General features: G+C 36.5%; 1 protein-coding gene across 4 annotated transcripts in view; it reads right to left on the bottom strand.

Moving 5' to 3' along the window:
- Positions 1–4,174: 4,174 nt before the first annotated feature.
- Positions 4,175–20,655, bottom strand: part of UBE2E3 (ubiquitin conjugating enzyme E2 E3) — a 128,788-nt gene continuing 112,307 nt past the window's right edge. For all 4 annotated transcript variants that reach the window (XM_053597458.1, XM_053597461.1, XM_053597459.1 and 1 more), the window contains exons 4-6: positions 11,010–11,142; positions 6,539–6,686; positions 4,175–4,811 (exon numbers count right to left, since the gene is read on the bottom strand). In XM_053597458.1, the coding sequence (XP_053453433.1) occupies positions 4,714–4,811; positions 6,539–6,686; positions 11,010–11,142 (379 nt within the window). In that variant the 3' untranslated portion in view covers positions 4,175–4,713. The remainder of the gene's footprint in view (positions 4,812–6,538; positions 6,687–11,009; positions 11,143–20,655) is intronic.

The following is a 20,655-nucleotide window of genomic DNA, read 5'->3' as shown; positions in this document are numbered from 1 at the left end:
TTTTATTATTTCTCATGTTTGTGTGGATGGCACCTTACAGAACAGACACGGTGACAGGCTAACAGGTCCATGAGACAATGGAAAGGTTTCATCAAAAGAGTTGGACTTGGGCGGCGCCTGTGGCTCAGTCGGTAAGGCGCCGGCCGCATATACCGAGGGTGGCGGGTTCAAACCCTGCCCCGGCCCCGGCTGAACTGCAACCAAAAAATAGCCGGGCATTGTGGCGGGTGCCTGTAGTCCCAACTACTCGGGAGGCTGAGGCAAGAGAATTGCTTAAGCCCAGGAGTTGGAGGTTGCTGTGAGCTGTGTGAGGCCACGGCACTCTACTGAGGGCCATAAAGTGAGACTCTGTCTCTACAAAAAAAAAAAAAAAAGAGTTGGACTTGAGATAAACTTTAGGGATTCGAGGATTTGGGGGCAAATTGCTTTTAGAGACCTGTGTTAGGCAAGACTTGCAAGATTGGCTGATCTGGAAGATTTAAAATGAATTTAAATTTGTCAAAAATCACAGTCACTGATAAAATTCCTTTTGCTATGCCATAGTTTCATTTATTTCAGAACACAACTAGGACTAGGCTCCAGAGCTCTACTACCTACCATAGTTAAATTATGCTTTTTCACATATAAATTAATATCAAAGACTATTAAAGGATGTTTATACTGTATCTGTGCCTGAATCTGGGTAATAATCTATTGCTTAGAATATTTTTTTCTTTTTAAAACTTAGGTTCTCAACATTTGGTCTTATTAAGATATTGCATATTGCCATTTAAAAACCACATTGGGATTCCTGTCTTAGGAAATACTGGAATCACAAGAAGTTGAGAGCACAGCAGGTAGCAACTGAAAACAGGAGAGATACTCCCTTCAGAAAAACACTTATGAGTTAACAGAGTCAGAGATTAAAAGAGGAAAGTGAGGCTAGATGAGCACTGTAGGATATTCACAACCCTTAGATATGTATAGGCCTTAAAGGATCACTATTCATTTTTAACTTAATAAAGTTTATTCTGTCTGACAATGACCAAGGTTTTCACATTCCTTTACCGTTGGCAATACAGTTACATTCCAAGCTATTTTATATTCATTTTGAATTATCAGTCCAGAGAATAGAAACATTCCATTAAACAATGGAGAGAGACACATTTAAATCACTGAAGAATTTCACAAGAAAAAATTGCCAAACTGGTTAGAAAAAATTTGTTGCATATCAAATAATACATATATACTAAAATATAATTATAAATTATTTTTTTGAGTATTTCTTGAAAAAAACTAAGTTATTTGTTGAAATATGAAACGAATGAATTTATTTTACTTACCTAAAATAAGGAATACTAACTAAAATATAAGTGGATAAAGTTATTATAGAATCATTATGTCAGCCTTTTAAAACAATTTATAATAGTTTCAGGTAACTGACGTTTCAGATCATGCCATAATTCTGTTCAAAGACCACAATATAAATGTCAATTAATAATGTGAAATGTAGTAACATTAGCCATGACTGAAGGTTATGTTCATTGGACCGAAACTGACTTAAATTTTACCAGTCATTCTTTTGTTATAAAAATACACTTGGACAAGCTAGTGGGCTGACTCCAAGTTAAATATGCACCAGGAAACAACAACTCAAAGTTCTTATTAGAAAGGGTAATATATAGATAGATGAAATTGCAAATGTCAACTGAATATTATCCCTGTGATTAGTTAAAATTTCTTCGTTTTTTAAAAATGGCAATGTCTAGGTAACTAAAACACCTTATTGTTTTGAAAATACTCATTACACACTTGATACATTTATTAATATAAATTTTCTGATGTGGTTATGTAACATACAATTAAATAAATAAAAAACAATACTATGTATTTCATTTTCCAAACTAAAAAAAAGGGAAATCGATGTTAAAAGTATTCCTATGATACATGTCTAAAGGAGACTATAAAAAAGCCTATTTCATACTTACTGGAAACAATAAAGTCTTATCTTGTAAGGCTCCATTTGAGACTAAAATAGAATATTATAATAAGGATTTATTAAAATGCAAAACTATCTATAAAACTAGAATAACTTGCAAAAACTATAAATTAATCTGTGAATATCCACTTTTATAGAGAATAATTGTAACTTGCACATGTGTGTGTATTCAATACTAACTTGTGATGTTATAAACAAAAACTCTTTGCCTAGTGGTTTTGCGAGTGAGGTAGAGTATGTGCAGGTTACACCTCACGTCACGCTGGCTGTGTAAGCTGGAGTGGAATTATCTAACTTGTCTATGCACAGTTTCAGCTTGTCAACTGAGGATCATCATTGTCTACTCTTCTCAAGTTCTTTAGGGGGTCTTAAACGAGATAGGACACATCAGTGACTGAACAGTGCCTGGCATGTAGTAGCTTTCATGTCACTGGCAGATCTATTTATTAGAACACCAATAAATAAACATACTATTAGTCCATTTGAAAGTATAGCCTCTTCCCTGAAAAAGAAAGCACAAGCACAACAAAAATTTACAAAATAATTACTGAGTTTGCCTGCTAAGAGAGAATAAGGAAACAATCAAGATCCAATGTTTCTGTTTCATTTATAGATAAACTAAAGCTCAAAGAAGTTCAGTTGTCTTATTCAAGGCCACAAAATACCTATGTGGCCTCAGAAAAACCTTTGGAAGAAATATAAAGTATTTTAACCTTCTGGCTGGGAACAAACCTATAGGTGTTCAAACAAGATGCTACTTTGACGTGAACGATGATGCCTATGGGCACACTGTTTCTGAGCACTATGAAAAGGGTTAAGTAACCAATTTCCTCTCCTTTGTCCCAGGCCAGTATGGGACAGGCCCACAAGTAAGGAAAATAGGGTGGTGATAGTATGCTCACAGCTACGGATGGAAGTCCAATCACAGCATCCCCAACATCCTGATATTCAGTGTGATGAAAGCTTTTCCAGCACCAAGACAGACGTTTATACTCTAGGATATAAAATGTGCATCCTGGAAGTAGGGGGAAAACTACTTTTCTACTGATCGCCCAGTGTTCATAAAATCCTTACAACTTACATAAAAGGTCTCCACTCTTATCACATTGATTATTAGTTTTTCATAGACGTAAGCCCAAACTCTTCAAAATAGTTTTATATGGTGTTCCCTTGTACTAAGGATTAGGATGGACAGGAGTTAAAGAGAAAAACAGATATGTAAGTGTAACTTATTTTTATTCTGATTGAAGACTTCTACTGACAAATACTCATTTAGAAGCTATTCTTAGTGACGATATATGCAAATACAGTTTTATTATCTTGAAGCAATGCATTTTTATGCTAATAATTCCACCATATGAATTTAAAGGTGATACGCCATTTCTTTTTGTAGGACTGGAGAAGACACTTGACCCATATCCCAAAACCCTGGCTACGTGAACTGAGATAATTATGTTAGTGATAGGGAAAAAAATACCACAAATATACTGTTTACCAAACCTGAAAATTACAAAGTAATTCCAACCCCCAAAAGAAATCTAATAATAATTACAGCTAAAACGAAGGAATTTAACCTAAAAACCCCTTACCAATTGGCATTTTTTGAGTTCACAATTTATGTCACATCTACACACTAATAATATATAGTTCTATTCTACCTCCAGGGCAGAAAAGAGTTTCTGTGTTCACCTCTGCCTCTGAATATAATGGCTTATCACATGTCACATTATGAATGTTAAAGCACAGCATGAAAATTCAAGATCAGGATTAGAAGTAAAAAATGTCCCATGGAATAGCTATCAGATCCAAGTGATTATTTCATAGTACTGCCTGATGCTGGACAGAATTCATCAATTTGAAAACAAAATAATCTATAAGACATTATCAGACTCATGAGTAAGTCAGGATTTTATTGTCTTCTTGGCTCAAATATCATATTATCAAAGTAAAGCTTCATGTGCTTTTGAGACCAATGGTTTAAAATCCAGTTTTACATATTTAAACTCATTGTATTCTCTCATTTTCAGATGTAAAGGAAAAAAAACTCTACATATTTAGTAAGATTTTATGTTTTTAATTTAATAATTACTTGTACTAGTCCTTAGTAGTCAATCTTCATATCACATTTTTATGTCATCAACAATCATCTCAGACACACCTTCTAAGACTGTTTTAAAATATTACGCCAGGAAACTATGCCTTCAGGAGCATGTTTATTATGTTTGAGATGATACATCAGGTGCTCTCTGAGCTACAAAGGGTAAAAGGAAATCCTCTCATTACAAACTGACAAAGGTCAAAGGTAAAACATTTTTCACAACAGCATGAACCACATACTCAGAAATAGATCTGGGTTTAATACAAATGACATAATTCCTAGTCATCTACAGCTACTTTTATAACTTCATACAGATAATGAATTAGGCTAAAATGCACTATAATATTTGGTAGACTTCAGGACCAGTATCCTTAGTACATCACAAAATACATTTTGATATCCCAAAGAAGCAAGACTTGCAAGTAGGCGTTTTAAACATAACTAATCTACAGCTACAAAGTTCTACTCTTGATAGCATTTACCTTTTTGGGGAGTCTCCCAGGCTCCAAAGGATAAAAGCAGAGAGTAGAATCAGTATAACATATACACAGAAGTCCGTATTGTAAAGGCTATAAAGATTTGCAGCACAGTGAGAAGATGCCTTCTGCTCCTTCACACTGCATACAAATAATATGAATTATGTTGCGTATCTCTTGGTCCACTGTCTGGCTATCCTGTCGTGTTCTGCTCTGTTGGTCAAATACTGAGTGGCTATGCTTCCAACCAGAGGATCCGCTACAAAAGTGGAAAGAACATGAAAGATATTATGTGGGGTCTTAAAGGGATACAGTTCTAATATTCTATTAAATTGAAACACTGATTTTTTCAGTAGCATCTTGATATATAACAGCTAGATTTTCAAAAGAAAAATGTTTAAAATAACAATCACCTATTTTGATATATAAAAGCCCCTTTCACTAAGAAAATAAATGAGTTAATAAATCCGATTTTTATGACGATGTATCTAATATACAATGACTATTTTGTTGTCTTGGCATTTTATTGAATGACGAAAATATACTAGCATTTATAATTCTGCTTTCTCATGGATATTAAAAAGTGATCATTTAAAAATAAAACTCTAATCTTCTAATAAAATAGAATTCATAATCACTTTCCACTGTCTCACTCTAAAAACTTATGTGCCATTTTATTTTAAGTAGAATTCTGAACTAGAAATTGAATCTGAGATGTAACCTTTCATTTTTCAATGGGACAAAATATGTATACATGATATAGTATTTGATTGTGCCAAACAAAGGCCAGTAAAACTCTCTTCCTGTCTCCAACTACTCAGTAGTTTCTCTCCCTGGCAAACAATTGTTACCATTTACCACATTTCCTTCCAGAGATATTGTATGCGTTGATAAGCACTGAGAAAATATATATATATATATATATATATATATATGTATGTTTTTTTCCTCCAGTACCTTGCTTTTTTACTTAATATATCTTAAAGATCTTTGTCTATTAGTTAATACAATTGTCTTATTTTAACAGCTACATCCTCTATTAATAAGGGTTCAAGTTACCAAACCTTTGTTTAATAAATGATACAATGAACATCCACATTTCTGTCTCTCTCTCTCTCCCTATATATTTAGATAATATACATGAGTTGCAAATGTATAACTGTGGAGCTTAAGGTAACAGTGATAGCCTTAAGCATCTCACCAAATTGTTTTTAAAAAGTCGACATCTTTAAAAATGACCACATGGTAAGATAACACGTGAAATTCTAGGTCTAAACACCAATTTATCAAATCAGCTACCCACAGCTGAAATTCACATGTGACAGTCAGGCATTCTTAACTTAAAAATTATACATTATCTCTGAATTTATATAATCACAATATATCTAACTTTCTTAGTCATTGGCTATTGTTTTAATATCCATTACTAGTACATTTAATATTACTAACTGTAATCTAAATAGAAAGGGACAAGAAAAGCCCATCGTAAAGTGTTGCCTGTTAATTATGATCGCAAACCAATGCCATCTTGAGATACAGCAACTCATGACTAATGGTAAGAAAAGTTTCAAGAACTGCTAATCCAAGAGGCTGGTATCTGAAAGTGGGTAACGTTTTAATTAACAAAAGTCTTAAATGATGAAACCATGACTTCCCACACATACAAATATACAACAACAAAACAGTATGGGGTCAGTCCATGACCCACACGCCTCCCCGCAATATGTAACTTAGCACACTGAAGCATGGGAGGGCAAGAAAAGGAGGCCTTGGTGTCAGAAACGTCACTTTATTTTTGTCAAAAGGGATCTGTACAGCTACACAATTTAAAAAGTAGGGACTCCATCAATGATTGTGGTAAAGTAATTATAGAGTGGCATGCCATTAACAAAGTGAAGTTATTGAGAAACTTCTGGCCTGGTGAACTTGAAATCACATTGGTAATTTCTTCACAAAATGTTTTATGCTAACACAGAAAATGCTTACCAGGGTTGCAGTCTGTCAAAAGAGAACAAATAGACAGCAAAACCTTTGAAATAGTCAAAGCAGGACTCCAGTTGTCTTTAAGGATGTCCAGACAGATGACTCCCTGACTGTTGATGTTGCAGTGGTAGATTCTGGTACGGAAAGTAACCTGAGCACAGTAATATTTAAAAAACAAAGAAAAAAAAATGCTTTGTTACCAGCAGAAACAATCTTTAAAAAAAATAAAGGGTGACACATCATAGATGTTACTAAATAGCAAACTGGGACTTAATTGGAACTTAAATTAGGTTCGATAACAAAATTAAATGATTTTGATTCAGTTTGAAGAAATGTTTCTATTTTTTACCCAAAAAATAGAAAGAAAAAAACTGAGTAGCTGGTCAGTTAAATCTAAATACATAATACAGGAATTCTATGAATGCATTTGGATACGTGCGTGCGTATGAAACACATGTGCGCACACACACAAAGTGGGGAGAACAGAAATGCTTTTGTCTTAAAAGTAAGAGAAATTGATTTTTTTTTTTTAACATAAAGGTTACATTAGTTTCTTAGTAGAAAAGATCATATTGACTCAGCTAATTTTTTGCCAGAAAATACAGGAAAAGGATTGCAAGGAAAATGGGTAAAAGCATTTGTACTACGTTCCTTTCTATTTCTTTACCTTTCACTTTCATAGCCGGTTTACTGTCTTGTTAGACTAAAACATAAAAATAAGCAAGATCTTTAGCTATTGGATAAAGAGATGTATGAGAAAAAAAGATGAATCAGGAACAAATGCTGAAAAGTTTCCAAACAGCCACAAACAATAATTGGATGGTTAAATCACAATTGAAGTTGCAGAGAAAAAAAAAAACAACCCAATCTCTTATTTCTTGGAACTAGCAGTGTACTATGAGCTCCAAAGTGGAATCGGAAGAAAATATTAAACACTCTTTTTTTTTTTTTTTTTGTAGAGACAGAGTTTCACTGTACCGCCCTCGGGTAGAGTGCCGTGGCGTCACACGGCTCACAGCAACCTCTAACTCTTGGGCTTACGCGATTCTCTTGCCTCAGCCTCCCGAGCAGCTGGGACTACAGGCGCCCGCCACAACGCCCGGCTATTTTTTTGTTGCAGTTTGGCCGGGGCTGGGTTTGAACCCACCACCCTCGGCATATGGGGCTGGCACCCTACTCACTGAGCCACAGGCGCCGCCCATATTAAACACTCTTAAAAGTACCTTCCTGAAAAAGATATGCATGAGGAGGGATGGAGGAAAGAAAGACACTAGTTTAGTGAGGGAGGAGGAGAGCACACCCCTTTAGAACTGCTCTGTCCTATGTGGCTAGCAGATTTCAAAGACTCAAAACGGAAATGAAAAAGATATCATTAATAATACTCTTAGATTAGGGCGGCGCCTGAGGCTCAAAGGAGTAGGGTGCCGGCCCCATATACCGGAAGTGGCGGGTTCAAACCCAGCCCCGGCCAAAAACTGCAAAAAAAAAAAAAAAAAGATACTCTATATTGATCACACACAGAAATAATAGCATGTTGATATTAGGTTTAACAAAATAATTATTAAAATTACTTTCACTTTTTTAACCTTTTAAATATCTGAAAATTTGAAATTACACATGTCATTCATACCTGTAATCTTTGCACTGTGGGAGGCCGAGGCAGGTGGATTGCCTTAGCTCACAGGTTGGAACCAGCTTGAGCCAGAGAAAAACCTTGTCTTTAAGAATAGCTGGGTGTTGTGGCGGGAGCCCGTAGTCCCAGCTACTTGGGAGACTGAGGCAAGAAAATCACTTGAGCCCAAGAGGTTGAGGTTGCTGTGAGCTATGACGCCACAGCACTCTACCAAGCAAGGGCGACAAAGTGAGACTGCCTTCAAAACAAAACAAAGCAGTCCCTTGATTGTCCAAGTCCATTTAGGCTTGATTTAAAAAAAAAAAAAATTATACATGTCAACTGCATTATATTTCTATTAGTGTTGCTCTAGAAAATGGGAATAATATATGTTCAGCACACTGACAGATAATTACTAAATACATATATAATTTACAAATACTTATTTTCCAGCTATTAAAAATCAGTGAAAACAATACTATCCAAGAACAATGAAAACAATATATCCAAGAACAGCAGAAGAAATCTAATTTTTATTATTATTATGATCTTTTTTAGAGACAGAGTCTTTATTTTGTTGCCCTCGGTAGAGTGCCGTAGCATCACAGCTCACATCAACCTCCAGATCTTGGGCTTAGGCCATTCTCTTGCCTCAGCCTACCAAGTATCTGGAACTATGGGCGCCCACCACAATGCCTGGCTATTTTTTGTTGCAGTTTGGCCAGGGCCAGGTTCAAACCCACCACCCTCAGTATATGGGGCTGGTGCCCTATTCAATGGCCACAGGTGCCACCCTTTTATTATTCTTTTAAGAAGGTCAATACTTTTTCTGAATTTCAAAAAGATTCAGCACTGTAAATAAATAATTTCTAACACCAAGATAACACCAGAAATCTTAATTTTTCTTGTCCGATATAGACCTCAATAATGTTTAATACTGTATAAGATGGCAAGAAGTAAACCATCAAAAAATCAAAATATTGTGATGTCAGCAAAAGATAAACATGTGAAATGATCATATTTATCAGTAATCAAAATTACTGACAGATTATATACAAAACTATAGTTTGAAATCCTTATGTTAGTCAATTTTCATTTTCCATTAAAACGTGCTAAGAGTAATAATCTTTTTCTTCAATTAATTTCCCTCCCATATACGAATCTTATTGACTTTTCCATAATTTTGCTAAAACATTAAAATCAATTTCTAATGTGAAAAAATAAGCATGTAAAAAGTAAGTATCACCATTTCTATGGTCATGAAATTTTTTGCTAAGATCTTACTTTTTCATCTATAATACAGAAAATTAAACCAGTGAATGCAGATTGAGTAGTGATACACTGGCATTTAATATGTGTCATTCTGAATGTGAAAACAATTTGTGGTGTTACCAGCAAGAGGGTTTTACCCTTTTGGTTTCTTCCCAAGATTCTGACTTGGAAGCATTAAAAAATCACAGCAATTTAAAGATACTGGAGTTTAATAGGACCAGAAAGTAAAACACTCTTAAAAAAACAAACAAAAAACCCAATGAAGAGTCAATACCTCCAGGCCTGGAGCTCAGTGGTTAGGGCGCTGGCCACTTATACCTGGGCTGGCGGACTTGAGCCTGGCCCAGGCCTACTACACAACGACAACTACAACAAGAACAAAAAATAGCTAGGCACTGTAGTCCTAGCTCCTTGGGAGGTTGAGGCAAGAGAATCCCTTAAGCCCAACCAAGGGTGACATAGTAAGATTCTATCTCAAAAAGAGTTAATACCTCCAGGTGATAAGGGATGTTGGTATCTGTGACTTTAGGTAAACACCACCAGCTGGGACTCATTACCTTGTCACAGAAAGCTTTCCTGAAAAATCCTTTTACCCCACAAAATAAAAACTTTGATTTTTGTGCACACACATACACACACACACACACTCTCACACTCGTGAAGATTACGTACATTTTATACAGTATAGAGAACATAAGGAACTATAATATGTTAAAGAAAAATAACACTTTATCATAGTTAAGGGCTACAGACTTGATAACACACTTTTCCCTGCCACGTTTTCATTTCTGTAATTAATTAATTATGCTTACACTTAATTCTGGTGGTTTTTACCTGCTGGCTTGACCACTGTAGAAAGAGAAGTCAGGGGTGGAAGCCACTCCAGTAATTGTTATGTTTAAGCTTTGCAAAATAATTGTCAGTCATTACCAGGGATAACCCATCTGTTATCCATGATCCAAATTTCCAATGAACTCAGAGGTAACAAAGGGGCAGAAGTAACACAGCTGCCCTCAGTTTCCATGACTATGTCATCCCAGAGGGTACAAAGCAAGTTTACTAGATATTATTAGTTTTCACTCCATTGCTATTGTTTTTCAGGTTTTGCTCATCTATTTGTGCTTATCTGGCACAAAGTTCATGTTATTAAATGCTTATTTCTAGAAGCTGTCAAACCAAGTACCCTCTTTTTATTGATTAAAAAGTTGCTTGTGAAAGACAAAAAGGGTCCTCAAACTGCGGCCTGTGGGCCACATGAGGCGGTGTGATTGTATTTGTTCCCGTTTTGTTTTTTTACTTCAAAATAAGGTATGTGCAGTGTGCATAGGAATTTGTTCATAGTTTTTTTTTCTTTTAACTATAGTCCGGCCCTCCAACGGTCTGAGGGACAGTGAACTGGCCCCCTGTTTAAAAAGTTTGAGGACCCCTGAATCAACACTTTCAGTTTTAAAGTTCTTGATTATAATAAGAGTTTCTATATCAATTCATGAAAAATGAAATAAAAATGATTATATCAATACACATTTAAGTTACAAAATAGCTGATTTTGTAAGGGAATAAATATGAAAGAGTACACTTCTAAGTTCTCACCTTTGGTGGCTTAAATGGATAATCCGACGAAAATGTGATATCCAGAAAAAACACACCACCTTCATATACTGAACCCGGTGGACCAAGAATAGTCGATCTCCATTCATAAATGTTATCTCCTTTAGGCCCAGCACTGTTTAAAAGAAATTAACAATCAGTATGTACATCTGGTAAACATGAATGTGAATATCTTTTTAAAACCAAGAAAACATTAAAGGTTAAGTCAGCAACCTAGAGCAATAAGAAAAGAGATAAGCATAAAAGAAATTAACTGCAATGTATTCATGAGTGGGTGTATGAACATACCTGGGAATATTTTACCTTTACGGAAGAAGTACAAAAAGGTAAAAAGAGTACAAACAACACCCGTGTAACTTTCCCCAGAATCTCCTGCTGTTCGCATTTGCTCCTCTCTCTTTCTGTCTCCTAAATACTCCTTCTACCCCTGTGTCTACATGTCTTTTTTAGGAGTCATTTGAAAGTAAGCTGCATACATTATAACATTTTCCCCATAAACACATTAGTGTTCATTTCCTAAAAACTCTTATAAACCACAATACAGTTAAAATTTCAGTAAATATATCAACCTATTTTAATTTACAATATCCATTTTAATGACATCAACTGACCAAATAATCTAATTTAAAATTTTAATCATTTTCCAGATGCAGGATCCAGTCTTAGGGTCATGTATTGTCCTATGTTTTTAGTCTACTTTAACATGGGTTCTTTCAGTTTTTAACTTTTAGATCCTTTTTTGCAAAATTTTGTCTTAAAAAAATAGAATGTGCATCACTTTGAGCTTATCTGACATTTTCTTGTGATTAGATTCAAGTGATGCATTTATGGCTGAAGAGTAGGAAGAGTGTCCCATCTGGGGGCCCATGATATCCACCTGTACCTCACGGTGATACTAAGTAAGTAAGTTTCATTGTCCAGACAAGGCGCTTGTCCAGTTTTCCTACAACTTAGTTACTATCTTTTCCTTGAAACCAATAAGCAATCTTTAAGGCAGACACTTTAAGACCATGCAAACATCCTGCTTCTCATCAAAATTTCTCCTCTAGTTTTAACATTTATTTGCAAATGCTGTGGTTTGGTTTGTCATTGCTGAAATTCATGCTGAAATGTGACTCCCCCCTGTTGGGAGGTGTCTGGGTCATGATGGTGCATCTCTCCTGAGCCCCGCTGATGAGTGAGTTTGTACTCTTCAGAGAAGAATGGGTTGCTAAAGAGTATGGATTCCTTGGTTTCTCTTCCTTGCTCCCCTCTCTTGCCATGTGATCTTTTTGCTCATAACAAACAGCTTCTCTTCCAGTTTCCACTGTGAGTTGAAGAAGCTTGAGACCCTCACTGGATGCAAATACCCAATCTTGAACTTCCCAGGCAATCAGAATCATGAACCACCAAATAAATTACATTTCTTTATATACTACTCAGTCTCAGGCATTTTGTTCAGCATCAAAACCGTAATTTTCCAACCAGTACTGTTTCCATACTTAACAGTTGCCCCTTGAGCCCTCTTTCTCTTACTTGGATGTATGCATACATATACGTATTATTGATATGGTCTCATAAATTCCTTCTTCACCCCTAATGCCTTATAATTCATTACTTGCTTTAATTATTTTGATGCTCAAATTATTCCAGATTTGGCCATTGAGAACCGTTTCAAAATGGCTCCTATATTCTTGGGACATAATGCCACCATTTTTTTTGAGCACTTCCTGCCTTTTGGGTACAACAAGATGTTTCAGAGTCCAAGCCCTGCAATCAGCTATTTCTCCAAGGAGCCTTGTTTCCTTTCAGTGGGAACATTGTAAGAAAACCAAGATCTAGTGCTAGGTGCTACTAAATTCCAGCTTTATTTTGGTGCAGTACGCTCAACACCGTTTCTTAATTTATAAAATACAAACGTTACAATTCAAATAAAATGTAAACCCATAATTCCTTGTTGGTAAAGCAACTCCAACATGCCTTAAACTTTCTTCAAATATACCTTACTGACAAATGAATCTCAGCAAGAGCTGAGATTCCCATACCAAATTCTTAGTTTTAAATGTGCTTTCTTCCCACTTTTTATGCTATTTGCCACAGGGCAGTATTTTAACTATTATAGTAAGATGTTAAATGCAACTTTTCTTGTCTTGGAGTGGATTGAGCATAGATACAGCTAAGGTAATTATAGGGTAAACATAAAGTTCGTGTGCAATTTAAAATAGTTTAACATAGTAAACTGCACACAAACTATATATAGGTCCACCCTGTAATATACCTAGCCTAAGGCAAATGAGTTCAAAATCCAGCCCTGGGTTGGCTGCCTTTGTCTGGAATAAGAATCCCCTTTCATTCTCACATGGTACCATCTGCTAATCATTACACAGGGTGAAGTGGGAGACAGGTAGGAGTAGGGAACAGGTAGCTTCAGGACTGAGTGCACTTCTCATTCAACAAAGCATTTTACAGGCCAGCACCTGATGTGCTACTGAGGCTTCACAGTTGAGTAGAAAATGGGTGAGAAATGTTGACAATCTCAGGACAGGTGCTATACAAACCTTTTCACTAGTTTTTCTCTCCCTCCCTCTCTTCTTTCCCTACAAGCACTCTAGAAATTCCTCACTTTGTCTTGGACCACCCATTTTTCTCTCTCTGGCAAGTCCTGCCAAAAAGAATCCAACAATGCCATTTCTCTCTTTATTTAGGAACACACCTCTACCTTTCTAGCTTCCATTTATCTTTCCTGCGAAGTGAACTCCCGAAAGTGTTATCTACAATTGCTGTCTCCAATTTTTCTCCTCTTGCTTTTATTTGAACCCTTCCCAAAAGACTTTTCTTCCTTATCACTCCGTTTAAACAGCTCCTATCCAAGGTCACCAATGGCCTCAATACTAGACTCAATGATCATTTCTCATACCTCATCTTATTTAACTAACTGATCCAGCAGTATTTTGTTGTTGTAGTTGAGACAGAGTCTCAAGCTGTTGCCCTGGGTAGAGTGCTGCGGCATCACAGCTCACAGCAACCTCCAACTCTTGGGCTTAAGAGATTCTCTTGCCTCAGCCTCCCAAGTAGCTGAGACTACACATGCCCACCACAATACCCGGCTACTGATCCAGCAATATTTGACACATACACTTTCTCTGTTCTGTGCCTTTTTATTTCTTCCTAAATTCCTGGCCCTTCCTGCTCATACTCTGTTGCTGTTCCTTATCTCCCGAACCTTTAAATACTGCCAGTCTTCTGGAGCTAAGAACCTGGATCTCTACTCTATTCTACCTACATACAAAATGGACGAAAGACCTCAAGGAACACTACAGCAAAGACAACAAACAGATGGAAAGTTAAGTACACGAAAAAATGTTCAACCTCACTGAAGAACTGCAAGTTAAAACAACAGGGACACATGCATTAGACATCTGTATCTATTAGAATGACCAAAATCCAAAACACTTAACACCACTAGATGGCTGGCAAAGATGTGGAACAAACGGAACTCTCATCCACTGCTGGAGGCAATGCCAAATGTCTAGACCACTGTTTTTGTTTTTTCAACCTTTTTTATCTCACAGCACACTTGAACCTATAGTTAAACTTCTTTGGCACACTTAAATTGTACTGGTCAAAAAAAAAGAAAAAGAATATACTTAACTGTGCTTTGAATTTCTTTCAAGAATTTAATTAATGATCTTTAAAAATTTCGGGGGCATACCTAAAATCCTTTCACAGCACACTAGTTGAAAATCACTGGTCTAGATTCACTTTTTTAGATGTCCACTTGGAAAGACAGTTTGGTAATATCTTACAAAACTAAACATACTTTTACTATATAGTCTTGAACTCCCTGGTACTTACTCAAATGAACTGAAAACTTATATCCACCTAAAAACTGGCACACATATGTATAGGAGCTGGATTCACAAATGTCAAAACTTGGGAGAAACTACGATGTTCTTTTGTAGATGAATGAATAAACTATGGTAAACTGACAATGGAATATTATTCAGTGCTAAAAAGAAATAAGCTACAAGTCATAAAAAGACATGGAGGAAACTTCAATGCATATGACTAAGTGAAAGAAGCTAGAAGCAAACTATAGAAACAAAAGAAAGATTAAGTTGTTGCCAGGGGTTAGAGAAAAAGGGATGAAAGTGCACTGCACAGATGATCTTTAAGGCAATGAAACCATTCTGTATGGCACAACATGGTAGATATATTCCATTATACCTTTGTCAAAACCCATAAAATGTACACCACCAAGAGTGAACCCTGGTGTAAATCAGGGACACTGAGTTATAATGATGTGTCAACACAGGTTGATTAATTGTTAACAACTGTGGTCTGGGATCATGACAGTGGAGATGGTTGTATAAGGTGTGTGTGGGGGGCGGGGGGGTTGCAGAAGACTCTGTACTTGTACTCCATTTTGCTATGTACCTAAATCTGCCCTGAAAAATAAAGCTTATTAATCAACAGAATACAAATACAGTTTAGAGTAAGTGTGTATTATAATGTCTTTTTACAAACCAACACTTAGAGAAACATTGATGTTTATAAAGAGAGTTTCTAACTTACAAATGGATGTGTTCCACAACTTTAATGTAAAACAACACATTCTGATGATAGTAATTAAGGTAATTTAAACGGTGGCCCACAAAAATTCATCTGAATCATTTTCTTCATAATGTTAAATGAGGTATTGTATACTTGGAATAAAAAATAATAAAAAGCAATGTTATATTTCATTTATCATGATATCTAGCTATTTAAAAAATATGTAATCTACAGGTGCCCTCATATTGACTAGTCTGTCCCCTCAAGCTCACATATAATTCACAGATACTGACTCTGGCCTCTGTCGTTTCCCTGCTCTTTCAAACACACCTTACAACCAATGAGAAAAGGAGGACAAAAATAGGGAAAGAATGAGAGACAAACAAAAAGATTATTCCTGGAGACCTGTGATGCTGAAATAATTGAGAAATGGAGGACAGATTTTTTTTTTAATTCTTGATAGTGTAATTTATTTTATTTTATTATTAAATCATAGCTGTGTACATTAATGTGATTATGGGGCACCATACACTTGTTTTATAGACCATTTGACACATTTTCATCACACTGGTTAACATAGCCTTCCTGGCATTTTCTTAGTTATTGTGTTAAGATATTTATATTCTACATTTACTAAGTTTCACATGTACCCTTGTAAGATGCACCGCAGGTGTAATCCCACCAATCACCCTCCCTCCACCCATCCTCCCCCCTCCCTCCCCCTCTCTCCTCCTTCCCCATATTCTTATAACTGGGTTATAGCTTTCATAGGAAAGCCATAAATTAGTTTTATAGTAGGGCTGAGCACATTGGATACTTTTTCTTCCATTCTTGAGATACTTTACTAAGAAGAATATGTTCCAGCTCCATCCATGTAAACATGAAAGAGGTAAAGTCTCCATCTTTCTTTAAGGCTGCGTAATATTCCCTGGTGTACATATACCACAATTTATTAATCCATTCATGGATCGATGGGCACTTGGGCTTTTTCCATGACTTAGCAATTATGAATTGGGCTGCAATAAACATTCTGCTACAAATATCTTTGTTATAATGTGATTTTTGGTCTTCTGGGTATATACCTAGTAGAGGGATTACAGGATTGAATGGCAGATCTATTTTTAGATCTCTAAGTGTTCTCCAAACATCTTTCCAAAAGGAATGCATTAATTTACATTCCCACCAGCAGTGTAGAAGTGTTTCCTTTTTTCAGAGTGCAGGGAAAACTCTTGAAGAAATCAGTCTGGGCGAGTATTTTATGAGGAAGACCCTCCCCTCCCCCGCCCGGCAATTGAAGCAGCTTCAAAAATACACTACTGGGACCTGATCAAACTAAAAAGCTTCTGCACAGCGAAGAACACAGTATGTAAAGCAAGCAGACATTCCTCAGAATGGAAGAAGATATTTGCAGGTTATGTCTCTGACAAGGGTTTAATAATCAGAATCCACAGAGAACTCAAACGTATAAGCAAGAAAAGAACAAGTGATCCCATTGCAGGCTGGGCAAGGGACTTGAAGAGAAACTTCTCTGAAGAAGACAGGTGCACGGCTTATAGACATATGAAAAAATGCTGATCATCCTTAATCATCAGAGAAATGCAAATCAAAATGACTTTGAGATATCATCTAACTCCAGTAAGATTAGCCCGTATCACAAAATTCCAAGACTCACAAAATCCCAAGACCAGAGATGTTGGCGAGGACAAATTTTAGAAGTGATAGCTGTGCAGTCACAGGAAGCAAATGGCTCGTCAACCAGCCCAAGACAGAAGGGAGGTAAGGACAGAAGGGGAAGCAGGTAGGAAGCGACCAGCAAGCACGTCTCAGCAGGCATAAAAACAGAGAAAGGGGATTCTCCTGTGAGAGCAAACACAGAAGAAGCAGAGCAAAGAAAATAAGGAAGGAAATCTTCGCTGGCCCTCACAGTGGGCAATCCCTTTAGTAAGACTGATGAGGACTGAGTCTTTCGAAATAGAAATCTGGGAGGTGAACAAGAAAGGGAAATTTCTGTGGCTATTAGCAGACCAAAAAGAAATGACTGGCCAATGTGCTGCTGAAATAATGCATGAAAATCAGCTGTGCTCACTGGTGCGTAAAATGTAACTTTTAACACTCAAACCAAAATTTCTGAAAAGCAATTAGCATATATCCTCAACAGATGGGTTAAGGAAAATATTTAAAAGTCATATAGACTCGAAAGTGCTTTAATTAATTCTTGCTATCACCCAAGGTCCTAACCATCAGTGTTAGGTTAAAAACCAAATTTCTGCAAGTTATTTTAATTTGAGAATTAGTTATCTTAATTATTTTATAGTTTAAGTACTACATTCATTTTTAAAGGATATGATTTGTCAGCTTCCTTTCTTTCTTCAACCTTAACAGCTAGGTAAGATTCGATCAGATTAGTAAAACTGCTATTAAGAAGCATTTCAGCACTATGAATCAGGCACAATTAAGTAAAATCATACAATTTTATATTTTCCAAACTATATGGAACTATCTCAGTTAATTAAGAAATATATCTAATGTCTGCAGATTCTACACAAAATGATTTCTATTTGGAAAAACTTTTTTTAAAAGATAAAATTTCACTGTCCCCTAGGCTAGAGTGCAATGGCAAGACTGATTTTCCAGTTTCAGCCTCTTGAGCAGCCAGGACTACAGTTCCTATCACAACACCCAGCTAATATTTTCAAAAAACATGGAAGTCCCTAAGTTGCCTAGGCAAGTGTCTTCAACTCCTGGCTTCAATTTTTTCTCCTGCCTCAGTCTCTTGAGGCATTGGGACTATGGGAGTGAGCAAGCCAACACGCCCAGCCACTAGAAAATGTATTTTTACTTGAAAACAGAAATATAAAAATTTTAGAGGCCAGGTGCAGTGGCTCACCCCTATAATCCTAGCACTCTAGGAGGCTGAGATGGGTGGATTGCTTCAGCTCATGGGTTTGAGACCAGCCTGAGCACCATCTCTACTAAAAATGCAAAAAACTGAGGCAAGAGGATCGCTTGAACCCAAGAGTTGGAGGTTGCTGTGAGCTATGGTGACAGCCAAGGCACTCAACCCAGGGTGACAGCTAAACTGTCTCAAAAAAAAAAAAAAAAATTAGAAAGAATTTTATTGCCCTAAGGCGGTGCCTGTGGCTTAATGGGTAGGGCCCCTGGCCCCATATACCAAGGGTGGCAGGTTCAAATCCGCCCTGGCCAAACTGCAACAACAACAAAAATGTTATTGCCCTAACTAAAGCAGCACTCTAGAAACAAAAAATGTTTATCAAGCTAACTAATCTATCACTATAAATCAACATTTAAAAAGAAATTTCTAAATATAAAAGGTTACTCCATTAGGTTGCATTAAGTATTGCAATAGTTATGAGAATTTCCACACATTCTTTTATTGCAAAAAGAATACTTCAGAATTGATACACTTCATTTTAAATATGTAATATTAGAAATAAGACCAATAACTAATATTATCACTAAAATAAGCAATAACTATAACAGTTCCTAACACTGGTATGGCTTTTCCCACAATGAGGCTATCAATGAAGCTCTCAGCATGGGGGTAGGGGTGCAGATTAGAAAGAGGAGCCCTTAGACTAATCCTTAGGAAAGACTGGAATGAATTAATATGCAATTGAGAAAGGTCATTGAAAGATTTTTTAGCTCATCAGTGTACATTTCAGGGATTATGGTGGGACTCAATAATAAGTTCTCCTGAATTCTAAGAAGAATATTAAAAACACAAAGTCAACCTCATATTGTTTATAATAGCCCAAACTCCACCATAAGGAAATAAACAATTAAAATGAATGACCTAGATTTTTTAGCAAGTGATAGATCTCAAAAATAATGCTCAATTATAAAGGTAAGTTACAAGATTAAATACAGAAGTGATTACCATTTATGCAAGTTTTAAAACAACAAAAAAATGATCTCACCTATTATTTCTGAATATATATAAGGCCTGACAAATTTGCAACCTCATCCTAGAAAAAGTGCTACATGCCTCATTGCTGAATATCATGAGGGTCACCTTCAAAGTCCTCCCCTTGGGAAGCTATGCAACTATGCCAGGACCTAAACCACCCTTTGAAGCAATTTTAGAACTCTTTCTCTAGAATGACCATCAGAGCTGCCCACAAATCACCAACAATAATATTGCTACTCAGCAAGATACCACCACATGTCCACAAACACAACTGTGAGGTACTGACACACCAAGCTTATGAAACTTTAACCAAGTTATTTGTACAGTGCTGTTAATGTAAAAGCACAATGGCAAGTTCACAGACTTAATTGTCACACCCTGTAGGACAACATTTCTAATGGCCATTTCAGAAAAAGAGTTCCAAAATTGCTCTGAAGGGTGGACTAACCACTGGCATTAGTGCATAGCTTCCCAAGCCAAGCACTTGGAAGGTGACTGCAGCGATGTTCAGCAATGAAGTATGTAGCACTTTTTCTTTTTCTTTGTAGAGATAAGAGTCTCACTTTGTCGCTCTGGGTAGAGTACCATGGCGTCACACGGCTCACAGCAACCTCTCCTGGGCTTAGGAGATTCTCTTCCCTCAGCCTCCCACACAGCTGGGACTATAGGCGCCTGCCACAACACCCAGCTATTTTTTTGTTGCAGTTTGGCTGAGCCAGATTTGAACCCACTACAGTTGGTATGTGGGCCCGATGCTCTACTCACTGAGCCACAGGCACCACCTCATGTAGCACTTTTTCTAGGACAAGTTCTCAAACTTAATTGTCAGATCTTGTATATACACACTAAAAGAAAAAGTTATATACAAGGCGGTGCCTGTGGCTCAAGGAGTAGAGTGCAGGCCTCATATACCAGAGGTGGTGGGTTAAACCTGGCCTCAGGCAAAAACTGCAAAAAAAAAAAAACAAAACAAGACAGTCACTGCCTCTGGGGGGGCAAGGAAGAGGAATAAGACTGGAAAAGAAGTACGATGACACTTCAACTTCATATAGTTTTATTTCCTTTTAAAAGTGTGTTTATTTAAAATTATGTTAGGATTATTGGATTACTACTCAAGTTTTATTTACTTCTGTACATTAAAAAAAAAACCAAAAACTTAAATTTCAA

This window comes from Nycticebus coucang, chromosome 7 (assembly GCF_027406575.1).
Source record: "Nycticebus coucang isolate mNycCou1 chromosome 7, mNycCou1.pri, whole genome shotgun sequence".
NCBI classification, from domain to species: domain Eukaryota; kingdom Metazoa; phylum Chordata; class Mammalia; order Primates; family Lorisidae; genus Nycticebus; species Nycticebus coucang.
Note: the sequence above shows the minus strand (reverse complement) of the source record. Positions and strands in the feature narration are given on the sequence as shown.